The sequence below is a fragment of the Alexandromys fortis genome, unplaced genomic scaffold (assembly GCF_014885135.2).
Source record: "Alexandromys fortis isolate MF-2015 unplaced genomic scaffold, M_Fortis_MF-2015_v1.1 scaffold_75, whole genome shotgun sequence".
Lineage (NCBI taxonomy): Eukaryota > Metazoa > Chordata > Mammalia > Rodentia > Cricetidae > Alexandromys > Alexandromys fortis.
Genome location: NW_026067956.1, coordinates 6,446,074 through 6,460,067, shown reverse-complemented (window position 1 = coordinate 6,460,067; position 13,994 = coordinate 6,446,074). Strand labels below are relative to the sequence as shown.

General features: G+C 44.9%; 1 protein-coding gene across 7 annotated transcripts in view; it reads right to left on the bottom strand.

The window, feature by feature from the left end:
• Atp8a2 (ATPase phospholipid transporting 8A2) overlaps positions 1 to 13,994 on the bottom strand; it is a 538,932-nt gene that overhangs the window by 167,441 nt on the left and 357,497 nt on the right. For all 7 annotated transcript variants that reach the window (XM_050152334.1, XM_050152332.1, XM_050152331.1 and 4 more), the window contains 3 exons: positions 11,380 to 11,454; positions 3,751 to 3,873; positions 1,379 to 1,457 (listed from right to left, as the gene is read on the bottom strand). In XM_050152334.1, coding sequence (XP_050008291.1) covers positions 1,379 to 1,457; positions 3,751 to 3,873; positions 11,380 to 11,454 — 277 coding nt within the window. The remainder of the gene's footprint in view (positions 1 to 1,378; positions 1,458 to 3,750; positions 3,874 to 11,379; positions 11,455 to 13,994) is intronic.

Here is a 13,994-nt window from a genome sequence, read left to right as displayed (position 1 = left end):
GTACCATCTGGTTCACCTGTTAGGCAAATAACAGAACTGGAAGGGACAGGTAAGGGAAGCGAATCGCAACTTTAAATTCACTCGGCAACACCTGCTAGACGTGTATGCATGCTGACTCTTAGTCACGAGCCACATCTGCGGAGTAATGGAATCTAGGCAGACAGTAGCAATGCCACCACCACCTGCAGGTCACAAGCTCAAGCATCAGAGAGCCACCCTGTAGCACATAATGGCCGTCTGAGACTCTGCTGGAAGGCAAACTCTTCTAGGGTCGTCCCGTCCTGTCCCGACATGAGCACAAGCCTGACTTACAACCCCAGCTGCCGAGCGCTCTCGAGCTCCAAAATGCTCCACTCTTGTCACTAGTCAAACCCTGCAAAGGGGACGGCCGCTCCTGTCACCAACATGCCACAGCTTCTGGAACAGAAACCACAGCCCGGGCCCTTCTACTCATGAACTCTGACTTAAAGAGCCCTCAGAAATCAAATCCGCCGCAAATAAAGATGAAATGCAAGGGGCCTTTGGAGTTCAAAGACAATTGTTTTGCTAGAAAGTTCTCTTTTTTTAGGAGTGGGAGTGGGGGATCTAGAAGCAGACAACTTCATTTTCTGACCTAAATCTTTAAGGGCCTTCTAAAGAGAGGAAGCTGTAAGATGTCTGAAAGGAAAGCTTATGGAACATAAGTAGCTGTCTGTCCATCTGACAACATGGGATGGGCCAGACAGCATCAGTGCGAAGAGCCATTCCGGTGGAACACGGGGCACACAGACAGGAGCAGTTTGTCAACCTTATACTCCTATGTCCTTTGGAAAGTCCAGGGCCTTACAATTAGCAACATTAGCAATGACTTTTTCCCAGAGAACTTATGATGATTTGAGAGGGATGGCATTTTTATGTTTTCATTAAGAAGAGGGAACTAGCACAGGCTATCCTATGCAGAGGGACTAAAGCCAACCTGGAGAATCAGCTATGACTTCAGATAGGTGTGTCAGGGAGAATGCTCTCAGGAAACACGGGATGGGATTACATTTACAAGACCTGCATACAGATAAGAGGAACTTGAAGCAGAAAGTTTAAGTGAGTGGCAGAGGCTTTTAAATTCATGGGGAAGAGACGTAAGTGCTCCCTCAAGGTCAAAGACTCAGTTACACGAACGGAGTGTGGAGTTTCTAGTATTTACAGAGCCATTTCAAAGAAAATTCCAGAACTGACAGGACTTGCACGTGATAGACTTGGAACCAGCTCCTGCTGGGTGGCTGGTCTGTGTTCCCTGTCTTTAATCTCGTGTGGTACACAGCTAGGGAAAAGGGTACCCACGCCGGCCCCATGGCAGGCGACATTCCTTGCTGGTGGTGGAAATCACGAAAGCATTGCCTACCGTGCTCCAGTACTTTCATGGGAAGCCAGAAGAGGATGAGGGAGTGGACCAAGGCATTGATACAGTGACCCCAGAAAACCTGCAGGAAGACAAACCAGGGGTCAGAGCGTTCAGGACTGGGATCTCGTGTGCAGCCTGTGACAGGTGAGGCATGGGGAAGGCCCCTGGTATGGTGGGGACCCTTCTGCAAGGGGTACTGCTAGTCTCACATAAAAAAAAAACTGAGATAAAACAAACAAAAAAAAAACTGTTCCCTCCTGTTTACATGTAGGTGGCAGGAAGATCTCCAGATAATATTACTTCAGGACAACCTGCATGGAGATGTCACGCAATGTACCCACATGTGAGAACTGAGCTTCAGTGTGTAAGAGGACACTTCAAGTCACTCAGAAAAGGGGGTATAGGTTAAAAGTGGGAAGCAAAAAAACCCAAATTCTTTTTATTTTGAAAACATTAAAATTTAATTAATGTATAAATTCTCAATTTTTTCGCCTTAATGTCTTTTTTAAAAAAATTTTTCTTAATATCTTAAAATACCCTAGTCATTCTTTTTTTTTTTTAAAGTCATCTTGGAGGTTAATGCCACACACACTAAAAAATTTTCTTTGGCACTTGGGAGGCAGAGGTGGGTGGATCTCTGTGAGTTCGAGACCAGCCTGGTCTACAGCTAGTTCCAGGACAGGCTCCAAAACCACAGAGAAACCCTGTTTCGAAAAACCAAAAAAAAAAAAAATTACTTTGGGGGCTGGCAAGATGGCTCAGTGGGCAAAGGTTCTTGTCACCAAGTTTGAGGACTTGAGTTCAATCCCCAGGAGTCACATGGCTGAGGGTTGTCCTCTGACCTCCATGCATCCACAGTGACATGGCACACTGCTTCCCAAGATACAAAATAAAAAATGTGAAATTCTCCTTTAATGTTTGCAGCATTAAACAAAAGGGCACAGAGTTCTGCTTATCCTTAATGAGACTGTCATGAGCCTTTTGATGCTTTTAAAAGTTGTTTTTTGAAGCCAGGTTATACATGTGCTGTGTTACCAAGCCCCAGGCCAGCTGAGATGATACTACTTTTAAATCCAGGAGACACATGCTCAGTGGTCTACAGGTGGCTGCAGAATGTCACGAAGGCAACTGAACCGCAGTTGGGAGCACCAAACGGCACGAGACATCACTTTATGAGAAAACGGGATTTGTCCCCAGTTTTATTTCCCTGTCGTTTTACCCTGATGACTGGTATCAGATCCAGTCCCCGTGTGTGCTGGGAAGACTGTACCCTTGCTCCTTAAGCTCAGCCCTTATGGGCTCACTTTTGCCCATCCTTTTCCTGCCTGGCATCTGCCCAAGGATAAGGCAGCCGTGACAGCCGACCATCAGTAGCATCTCCTCGGGACAGCCTGAAGAGGTGGGAGGTCCTCTACACCCTTGTAGTCCCTGCCCACTCAGCACCAGGGCCATGCTCACCATCTGCCTTCTCTGCAGAGGAGATCCATGGCTTCCCTTCAGGCCAATGGCACCGCCACTGTTAGCATGTATATATGGGCCCACCTTGGTATTCCTGGGCCCCTAAAGAATAATCTGTCCAGGTTGAGCATCTCTATTCTGAAAGTAGCAAATCCTGACTCCTCCCAAACCCAAAACTTGTTGAGTACTCGTTGACTATTTAGACATGATTCCATCTCTAAGACATATTATACAAGGCAAGTATTCCAAATTCTACCCTTTCCCTGAAAAAGCTTCTAACATGCACAACACTTTGAGTTCTGGGCATCCCCAGAAGACAGAAGGACCTTAGTTTGGATGCCCCGCTCATTTGAAAGTCAGAACTGGCCGTGCATGCCTTTAAACCCGGCACTGGGTGCTGCTTGGCAGAGACAGGCAGAGGAGAGCTTTCTGGACAGGAGGTCACCCCCAAAACACCCAAATCAGTGGGTTTCGGGCTTCATGAAGGATTCCGTCTCAAAAAATAGAGTGGAGAATGAGAGACACCCAATGTTCTCCCCTGGCCTCTGCATGCACCTGCATCTGTGTGCCCCTCCCGCCATGTGCAAGCATGCATGTACCTCACACACAAAATTAAAACCTGTAAGCTATGTTTGCAGCCAGCCTTAACAAGGGCCGCATGAGAGCATATGGCTGACTGTAATGAGAAGGGACATGGGATGCTGCTGCCCACAGAATACCAGAGCTGTGGGGAGAAGGCAGGAGACGCTGGCTGGACCTGAAGAAATTGCCTCTGGCTCACAGGATTGGATGTGAAGGGGCTGTGCCAGTGCCCTCTGTAAAGGACCGTTCATCTCACGGGAGGGTACTCAGAGTCGAAGGAGAGGCAGGGCTGTGCCTTTCGTAGGTGAGAGCTGTTTCATCACATCTTTTACCTTAGTGTTGAAGCCTTCTGCATTCTGGGTGATTTTGTAGAGCTGTGGAAACCTCAGCATGCTCTCCTGAGTACAAGACCTCTCAAAGATTCCCAGAGTGAAGGGCGGCAATGCGGTGAAGATCTATGTGGAGACAATAAGCCATTAAACACAGCCCTCACACTGCGCCAGTGTTTCAGCTCTGCGAGCGATGACTTAACTTCAAGTCCAAACCCGAGGCTCCATGATTCACAACTCCCCACTCAGCCTCCAAATAGAACAAAAGAAATAAAAAAAAATTAAAAATAACCATTCTTTCTTGTTAATCTATGTAAATGAAACCACGGAGTGCTAAGAACATAAATCCCGATGAGCTAAGAACTCAGAGGTGAACGGCTGCCCTCCTATCTAGAACCAGCCGTGATGGTCCTCACGCTACAGTTAGCTCCAGGAAGTGGCATGTTTTCTGTCAGAGCAGGTTGTACAACTTTTCCTCCTGAGTCTCTCTGCATGGTTTAGGAGGCACTGGTACCTCATTTACTGTGGTCACTTACTGTGAACGAGATAGGGGCAGACAGTGTGGGCAGCACTGAGAATTCAGACATTGCTTCAGCAAGGAAGAAAGCCCAGGAAGTTTCCGAGCCCCTGTGTGTACAGCAGAGGAGGTAACCTGTGACAACAGGGTGATGGGGATGCAACGGTGTGATGTGTGGGGACTCAGCGAGGTTGGTCAGCCAAGGATGTTCCTGTGCTGTTGTGAAATACGGACTCAGTGCATCAGAGTACGGGGCTTGCAGGGCACGGGACCTACAGGATTTGGCAGGATGATGCTGAGTACGGGGAAGGGTGCTCCTGGTGCCTCCTTTGAGATGAGTGCCCTCTAACACGCTCAGGCATTGACAACTTATTTTGGGGAAACCTGTAGCATGTGAAGGATGTACCTGGCTGGGGACACAGTACAAAGGTGAAAGGAGACCACAGAAACACTCTCTGGGGCACTAATCTTGGGTAGATAGAGTCTCTGAGGTGCCGACTTTCACATGCTCTCCTCAGGCGTCAGAGGGGCCCGTGTTTCTGTTTTGCAAAATAAAGTGAGATGATGGAGACGCCTTTGGAAGGAGTGAGCTGTCTCCGTCCCGGGCACGTGGGTCACTCTCTCACTTGGTCCATGATTTACCCTCTGTTTTGATGGAATCTCTACCCTCAAACCCAGTCAGCTCTGCAGTCATGGAATAGAACAAACCCCTCTAAGAGAATCCCAAACCTACACCAGTTACCTGGAGGCTGAGAGTCTGACCAATGACACACACCTTCCCCAGGGCTGCTGGGGTCAGCCAGGCCAGCCAGGCCAGAGACTCCCCCAAGTGCTGGGTTGATGAGAAGCAGCCCTGCGATTTCAACAGGCTACAAGGAGACTAGGAATAACTGCTATAACTTCTCTACAGTGACGGCAGCTGGTGTTTCATGGCGAGCAGAGGGCGTGGCCAAGGACTGTCTCAGCAGCTCCGCATGCATTCTGGGTTCATCTTTCACCTCCACTGTTCTGTATCTGTGCAGGCATTGTACACAGACCCTGCTAGCTTTCCCCTTTCTCTCTTGTATTTGAATCTCTCCTCAATACACTTCAGGCCCTCTCTACCCCTCATTACTGGGGGATAGCCAAGCAAGCTCTGCCACACTTTAATCCTACTGATAGCATCCCGCATTCACCTATGTAGCCTGCTTGGGGACATTTTTTTTGTAACAAAATGGAGACATTACACACACTTATCTTTATCATAAATTTTGCTTAACAATACATCACAGAAAGCTCTGCAAGCCTCTTTTTTTTTTTTAAAGATTTATTTATTTATTATGTATACAGTATTCTCAGTACTCTGCCTGCAGGCCAGAAGAGGGCACAGATCTCATTACAGATGGTTGTGAGCCACCATGTGGTTGCTGGGAATTGAACTCAGGACCTTTGGAAGAGCAGGCGGTGCTCTTAACCACTGAGCCATCTCTCCAGCCCTCTGCAAGCCTCTTGATTTAACACGAATGCAGTCTTTTTAGTGCTCTTTAGTGTTTATATAATAATTCACAGCAGGGATGTGCCGCACTTTTGAGTTATTAATCCATCGGCAGACATTCATCCTTTTCTGGTTACCACGAACATGCGGCAAACATTTATTATATGGTCTCATATATGCTTTGCTTTTATTGCATGAGAGGAAGAGCTGCTGGGTAAGGAAGGAAACATGTAGTTTGAATTTTATAAGATGTTGCCTACCTGCACTCTAAAAAGAGTACCAGCCTTTTGTAGCCCCCTTTGCAAAGAACAAGGACGACCTTTAGCAGGCTTCCTGACAGGCAGGGGTTATATGCTACGTTTATTATTCTCTTGTCTCAAAAAGTCAAGATATTAACTCTTCCTTTAAAATTTTTACACTTCCCTGTCTACCAGTGAGTCTGCACATGCTGACCATCTGGGTCTGCCTGCTTCGGCAACCCTCAGTCCCTCCTTGCTCTCCGCCCATGCTCAGCTGAACCGGGGAGCCCTATGGGGTCCCAGTGGGATCTTCCAGTTGCGTTCATTGTTTACCAGCTTCTTTTCTTCCCCACATGGTTCTTTTGAAACCTAAAAGTTTTCAAGTTTTAAGTGGTCAAAAAAGAACCTTGGACGGCCCACGTGGGGATGGCTTTCCCACCCTGGAGTTTACGTGTAGTTTTTAGGAGCCTGTGAGGGGAGTCTCATGGTTTTATTTTTCCCATTTAAGTCTTTAATGCATTTAGAACTTATTTTTCTATGAGGAATAAGCAAAGTATTCATTTTTTCCCCAGATAATGAACCAGATGTGAAAACACAATTAATTCACACTTTCCCACAAAGTTGAAGAGAAAAAAAAATCACCATTAGCACTTATTAGACTCTGATGTATTGTTTAGACTCTGGAAGGGGAACCCGGCTGTGGAGTCCCTGAGCCTGTGAGAAACACACAGTTCTTGCCGGTCTTTCGGGGTTGGTCTGATAATAAAGACTACAGTCTCGTCTACGTGTGCAGCGGATCTGTGTTCAAGTCCTCCTTATTTTCACTTATACTTTCTATAGCACCACACAGCTCCTCTTGCACACCCAGACCTGTTCACATTGTGTAAATGTGTACGCTAGCTCATGAACTGATGCTTTTGTAATGACCTTGAAGCCATCAGAGTTTGGCCCACGGACATGTCCATAGAATTTTGTGCAGTTGTACCATACGATTTTATTTTCATTCATTTATTTATGGTCTTATTTATGTTCTGTTTAATATATAGTTCAGTTCTGGCCATCTTAAATGTTGGGCTTACAAGAGGCTGTATTGGAGTATTACAGCTTTATGATCATCAGATTTATTGCTAACTTTTTGCAATACAAAAAGTCTCAGATGAGTACTAAAGAATAAAGTGTATCGCAGGCTGGTAGCTCACAGTTGTGACTGGGGGGCTTTGGTTTGATTTTACAAAACATGCTCGTTTCTAATATGACAGAGATGCTCATTCCAGTAGAATCCTTTCCCCACACTAAGAGTCAGCAGTAGTGTTCTGACTTACATGCAGCTTGACGTGGGCCGCCGCATTTGTATTAACCCACGATTCAAAAATCATCTTACTAACTCAATCACAAAACCATATGGGCAAATAAAACTTTTAATGTTCTTAAAAAATATTTTTAAAGGTAGAATTTATTCTGGACAGGATAAAAAGAATATTTAGCTCTCAAGTTTGGATTATCAGTATATTATTACAGTTTTAGATATCAGACTTTTTAAGTGTGACAGATACAAAAAGAGTATTACTGGTCAAATGAACAAAGTTTAGCTGAGTCTCTGGAGCATACAAATTAAGTACATTTTAAAAGAATTTGCTATGAATTTATGTTCTATTAACCATGAGAAGCTCAGGACTGAACGAAATGTTTAATCAGGTTGAATCCTGCATATGTTTCTGTTCTCATTTCTGCTATGTGTAAAAATGTTCAAATACATCACACAGACTGTCCAAACAACAACAAAAGCCCAGTACGTTTTCTGTTTAAGCCCTGGTTTTAAGTCTTTATTTCCTTGTTCTTTCTCAGCGGTCCTGGGGACTGCACACAGTGGGCATTCACTCTACATTGAGCTGGATCCCCAGCCCTGCTTCTGTTTTACTTTACTGTTGAATTCTGAGACATGTCTTACTAAGTGGCCTGGGCCAGCCTTGAACTCACTCCACAGCCCAGGCAGGTATGAAATTTACCATCCTCCGGCCTTAGCCGGACTGTGCAGTAGCCAGGACTGTGGGAGGTGCGCTGAGGCCTAGGTGACTTAGTCATGAGGACAGTGGGCCATTTCATAGGGATACCATAAAGTCGCAAGTATGTAATTTATATAAAATATATGAGCAACAGAATCATACTGTGCTACCTGACTGGTCCCCAAATCTGAGGCCAAATAATTCTCCCTGTCTCAGTCTCTCAAGTGGCTGGGACTTGGCCATGGGCTGCTCTGGCCAGCAATGTGCAAGTTTGTTTTCTGAAAGGACTTCTTACTATTTCTGCAGTTTTTAGGAGTCCATTGAAATAGAAAAAGGCTGAGATTTAGAATTTAGAAATAGCTCATAGACCTAGAATTACTGGCTACAAGGAGAGAAAAAAAGTCTAATCTGGCTCTTTTGGAATTCTCTCTATGTCTAGTAGTTTTTGGTTTCTCCTGGATTTTCTGGATAGACAATCGTAAATGACCGCATTAATGCGAGCATTCATTTGCAGGAGCATTGGTATAAGCATTGAAGCTGCTCATGATTTTCCTAGCATTTGCAACCCTTGTCTAACTTTATTGGTGGCTGCTGAGAACTCTAGGGTGAGGCTGAACTCTGCAGTGATAATGGCCGCTCCCCTGGTGATGGCCAGCGCCCCCCACCCCGCAGTGATGGCTGGTCCACCAACAGGGAGTTTGCTGGGGATGGCAGCGTGTGCAGTTTTGCAAGCGTCTGGAATCTGGCTGACTGGCTTCTGTGTGGCTGCATTTTTATTTTTGGCCAGGTCTTATCTTGGGAACACCAGCTGAACTACTTCAAACACTTGCGTGACACTTACTGATGGGACTTCATTTTTATTCATTTTAGTGACATAGTTAGGTTGATTTTTTAATTTGAAACTCTTGAATTCATGACATCAGCCTTGCTTTGTCAAATAGTTTACTTTTTTTTGTTGTTGTTGTTTGTTTGTTTTTTGAGACAGGGTTTCTCTGTAGCTTTAGAGCCTGTCCTGAACTAGCTCCTGTAGACCTGGTTGGCCTCGAACTCACAGGGATCTGCCTGCCTCTACTTCAAGAGGTGGGGCCTAGTGTCAGGGAACCAGGTGAGGGGTTCACCGGGGCTGAACAGATACAGGCTGGCCACTGTGGGACCTTCAGTTTCCTAGACTGTGATCATATAGAGAATTCAGTCTTGGATAGTATGCCATGATACTCAGAAATGAATGAAAATCCCTTCATGTTCTCAAAAGGTTTCAAGCGTCTAGTGGAAGAGACTGTAGGACTGCTGGTCTGGTGCAAGTAGAAAGACCTTTCTGACCAGCACCCCCAGTCCCCCAAGCACCCCCAGCACCCTCAGCTCCCCATGCACCTCCAGCCTCCCAGCCCCCAAGCACTCCCAGCACCCCCAGCACCCCAGGCACCCCCAGTACCCCTGGCACCCCCAGCTCCCCAGCCCCCCAAACACTCCCAGTACCCCCGGCACCCCTAGCCCCCCAAGCGCAGTCAAGCACTTCTATCATGCCCCAGCACCCACTTTAATACCTATTCTAGGACTCTGGTAACCTATGGTTGGTTCACCTCAGAACTGACTTATCTGCTAGAGTCTTCTTCTCTATTGGTTGGTGGGCACTGTGTACACAAAACATGTTCCCTACCCTACACATTAGAGGTCACGATGATTCCTAACCTTCCAGAGGCGACACTTCCTGGGAGCAATCGTTTAAGAAGATGCACATCTTGGAAGCACTCTCTACTGAGTGACTGAGGGCTCAGGAATCTGTGTTTTTAAAAACAAATCCTTGTTTTTCTTTCCTGTGAGTGGACTATGGGTCTTGTTTTGATCAACACTATCCTTCAGCCTCCTTCAGCCTCCTTCAGCCCATGGGGCTCAGGCATCCCCTAAAATTTCTTAGGTTTAATTTGAATTTTCTGAAGCTATCTAGAGCTAAGAAAACCATAACCTGATCATGAAAACAGGTTAAACTCTACTCATTCCATAGGGTGACATGCATCCTAGGCTGTCCTTAATGTTGAAGCCTATCCTCCAAGGAATCAGCCTCATGTCTGAGCTAGGTGTATGGCATGGGTTTCTATGTGGCTTCTCTAGCTATATCTACTCTCTATCTGTTATCTATCTATCTATCTATCTATCTATCTATCTATCTATCCATCCATCCATCTATCTATCTATCTATCTATCTATCTATCTATCTATCTATCTACTATCTATCATCTGTCCATCCATCTATCATCTATATGTCTAGTTTCTAGCCACCTCTAGTCTCTCGTCACTACACAAAAGTGAGGCCCTTGAGCCATGGTTGTGGGGGTGGTAGTTTGAGGAGAGCTTTAACACATTAAATTAGCTCTTCTCTCTCCCCGGAGCACCTTTTAGTAGATCTGCACAAGCATGTAGTACAGGTTGCAGCAGGTAACATGGTCCACTAACTGATCATCACAGTTCACCTCAAAAGCAGAACCCAGCCTGGCCAGTACCTGAGCCCACACACTTGATCCTTCTCACTGCTAAGTCCACAGGTCCAGGCCACACTGTGTATTCAGCATTTTATAGCTACTGAGAAAAGTGGGTTGGAGGATGTGGCTAAACAGCCACCAATGCATGCAGTACCACGAGCTGTTTTAGCCATACCCCTCACCCTCGACTCCATCTCCACCTCCCTGGGGCAGCTACTTCAGAGGTGAAATTCCATGAAGTGCAAGAAGCCAGGATTGGTGCACCAAGAAGTAGGAGAGAGCAAAGCAATTCAAGAGATGAGCCACTACAGTGACCCATAGATGGGGCACCATGACATTTAGCTACATCTGCCCCTTAGTTCTTCCTGCCAGAAAAACAAAACCCAGAAAACTAGGCATTTTAGCTTATACTTTATAGTTAATTTTGGCTTTTGTATGTATCCATCAAGTAATGAAAAAAAAAAACCCAAACCCAAACAAACAATAACAAAACTCAAAGACACTGCTGAGTGTTCTTTAAGGAGCTAGAAGTCAGAAGTCAAAGGTATTTCTTCCCAGAAGGGCAGAAAGCTCACTAGGTCGTATGCGTACATCCTTTGCCCATATCAATGCAGGACAGAAATTTTTACTTGAAAATGTTGCAGCAGCATTTAGCAAAGGGGGTAGCCAGGGGTCTATTACCAAGATATATGGGTTAATAATTTCACGGGGCTCCTCAAGAATGATCTGCCGTGATTGAAACCATGTGTGGAGAGTTTGGGCTTCTGCAGGATGTGTCGCAGCGACAAAGGCCCTGAAGATCTATTTGCGCTGCCTGCTAAGTACACAGATGATTGGCGTAGATACACTCCCCAGACATAAACACTGAAGGAATGCCCTGCAGTTCTGCATGCTATCAGACAGAAAGGGGGGGAATGCTTACCACATTGTACAAGCCGATGCACCAGCGCTCAAATAAGATCTGCCCAGAAAATCCATTAACAAAGGCGAACCAAAGCTGCAAGAGAACAAAGTTCGTCAAGTTTTATATCAATATTGACCTAAATGTTTCCACTCACTGGAGAAGTAGCCAGGAATGCGGACCACCAGCTGGACACAGCTGCCAGGAGAGACTGTGTGCCAGGACTGCAGCAATTATCCTTTCAAGGATTATAAATTCCCAATATCATAAATATCTATATCTTAAAGAATATTTATATTAAGGATGCACTGACTTTGGGAGGTCATATATGCCATGTTCACAGGGAAAAGAATTTATACCAAATACAAATTTATACCAGAAAGTCAACTCTCTGGTTGACTGAAAGAGACTGTACTTCATTCATTTCCCCCTATAAAACTGATTTGATAAATATGATTTCTCTTTGTAGGACTTTATTAAAAAGCTAAAGATCATAACTAATTAAAAACCAAGAAACACTTCTGTTGGTCATATATGCTTTTAGTTGACACAATAGTAACTTCCGTGATCAGCTGTCCTCTACCTCAGCAAAGGCCAACATGGGATGAGATGGAGCAAGCTTGAATCATCTTTTATGATAACCTGTGGGTATTGGTGAATAAAATGCTGGATTATCATTCATGAGCAGTTATGGAGCAAAGAGCTACACAGCAGACAGCAGATTAATATCCGAAATATACGAAGCTCTGGAAAAACTAAATGCTAAATGAACAAACACTTCCATCAGTGAATGAGAAAACGAGTTAATCGGTCAGATCGTTCTCAGAAGATGATGCAAAACGGCCAGTAGACACATGAGAAAAGTCAGCAACCTTAGCCGTCAGGGACATGCGGGTTAAACTACAACCTCAATCAGAATGATGGCATCGAGAGAATGAATGGCAGCTGTGGTGGCTGGAATGAGAATGTCCCCCAGAGGCTCACAGATTTGAGTGCCTAGTCAACAGGGAGTGGCTCTATTTAGAAGGATTTGGAGGTGTGACCTTGTTACAGGAAGTGTGTCACTGGGCTTTGGGATTTCAAAGGCTCTAGCCAGGTCCGGTGTCTCACTTTCTGCCTGCTACCTGCCTATCTGGGTGTAGAACTCTCAGTTCCTCCAGCACCACATCTGGCTGCATGCTGCCATGCTTCCCACAATGATGACAATGGACTGAACCTCTGAAATGGTAAGACAGCCCCAATTAAATGGTTCCCTTTATGACTTGCTGTGGTCATGGTGTCTCTTCGCAGCAACAGAACACCGACTAAGACAGCAATCAAAGCTGTCGAGGACCAGTCCTCTAGCAGAAAACTCATGACACACAGAGACTCCCTGTGGTCCCACAGGAGTCCTCTCCCAAGAGAGTGGTTTGAAAGAAAACGGCCCCCAAAGGGAGAGGCGCTAATAGGAGGCATGCCCTTGTTGAGGAAGTGTGCCACTGTAGAGGTGGGCTTTGAGGTCTTTTTGGGTCACATGTCCCTCAGTGTGACTTTCAGTTGTTAAAACTGTAAGCAAGTTTCTTCAATTAAATGTTAATTTGAAGAGTTGCTGTGGTCATGGTATCTCTTCACAGCAATAAAAAACTAAGACAGAGGTCGGTACCAGGGACTGGATATTGCTGTGATAGGCTGGACCATCTGTTGTTTGGAGAAATTTGTATTTTGGTACTTTGTGCTGTGAAAGCGGTGGAATGCTTTAAGCACTGCTTAATGGGTCATACTAGTAGGAGCATGGATATACTGCCTAGAGATCATTTTGGTGACTTTTTTGGTGAAGAATGTGACTGCCTTTTGTCCTTGTCTAAAGAACCTGCCTCAGGATAAAGTGAAGAGTTTTGGATTCATTCCATTGGCAGGGAAGAAATCTTAAAACGGTCTAGTACAGACTCTGTCGTGTAGGCATAGCAGTGAGTGCCTTACTGGCTGAATTATCTTTCTGACCCCCCCCCCAAAATGTAAAGTATATTAAAATAACAAAAAAATTAGAAAAGTATTTAAAGATACAGTAGAAGAAAAATTTCTAAAATCTCATTATGCAAATGGAAGGTGAATCCTTTGACTTAGGAAAGGGAAGATAGAAATGGAGCAGTCAGCACTCACACAGATGCTGACACAGGAGATAACGTGTTTATTATTTATTGACTTCTAATCCACAGCCACATGCATGCTAAGAACATGCTCTTTAACTAGATCTCTCCCCCAGCCTGAATTTTGAAATCTTATAAAATTAATGGACTATATTTAATGAGAAGAGGCCATTAACATGCAAAGGGACACGATGAAGCTGGCTTCCCACTTCTCCCCAGAGTGACATCAGAACAGAGGAAGGAGGCTAAAGTTTAGAAGACTTCGTGAAACAGTGTGGCCAGAACTTTAGCAAGTCACAAAAAATAAAAAAAAATAAAAAAAAAAAAAAAAAGAATCCAGCCCTGACAACATGAAGGGATGAAGGAAGTAATACCATCTGTCTGTTACATTGGTTAAAATTCAGATTGCCTAGCAGATAAAAACAAAATCTAAAACATGTATTCTAACCAAGAGAGACATTTTTAAAAGCATGGGAAAAATACTTAGAATAAAGTCAAATTCAAATTCCT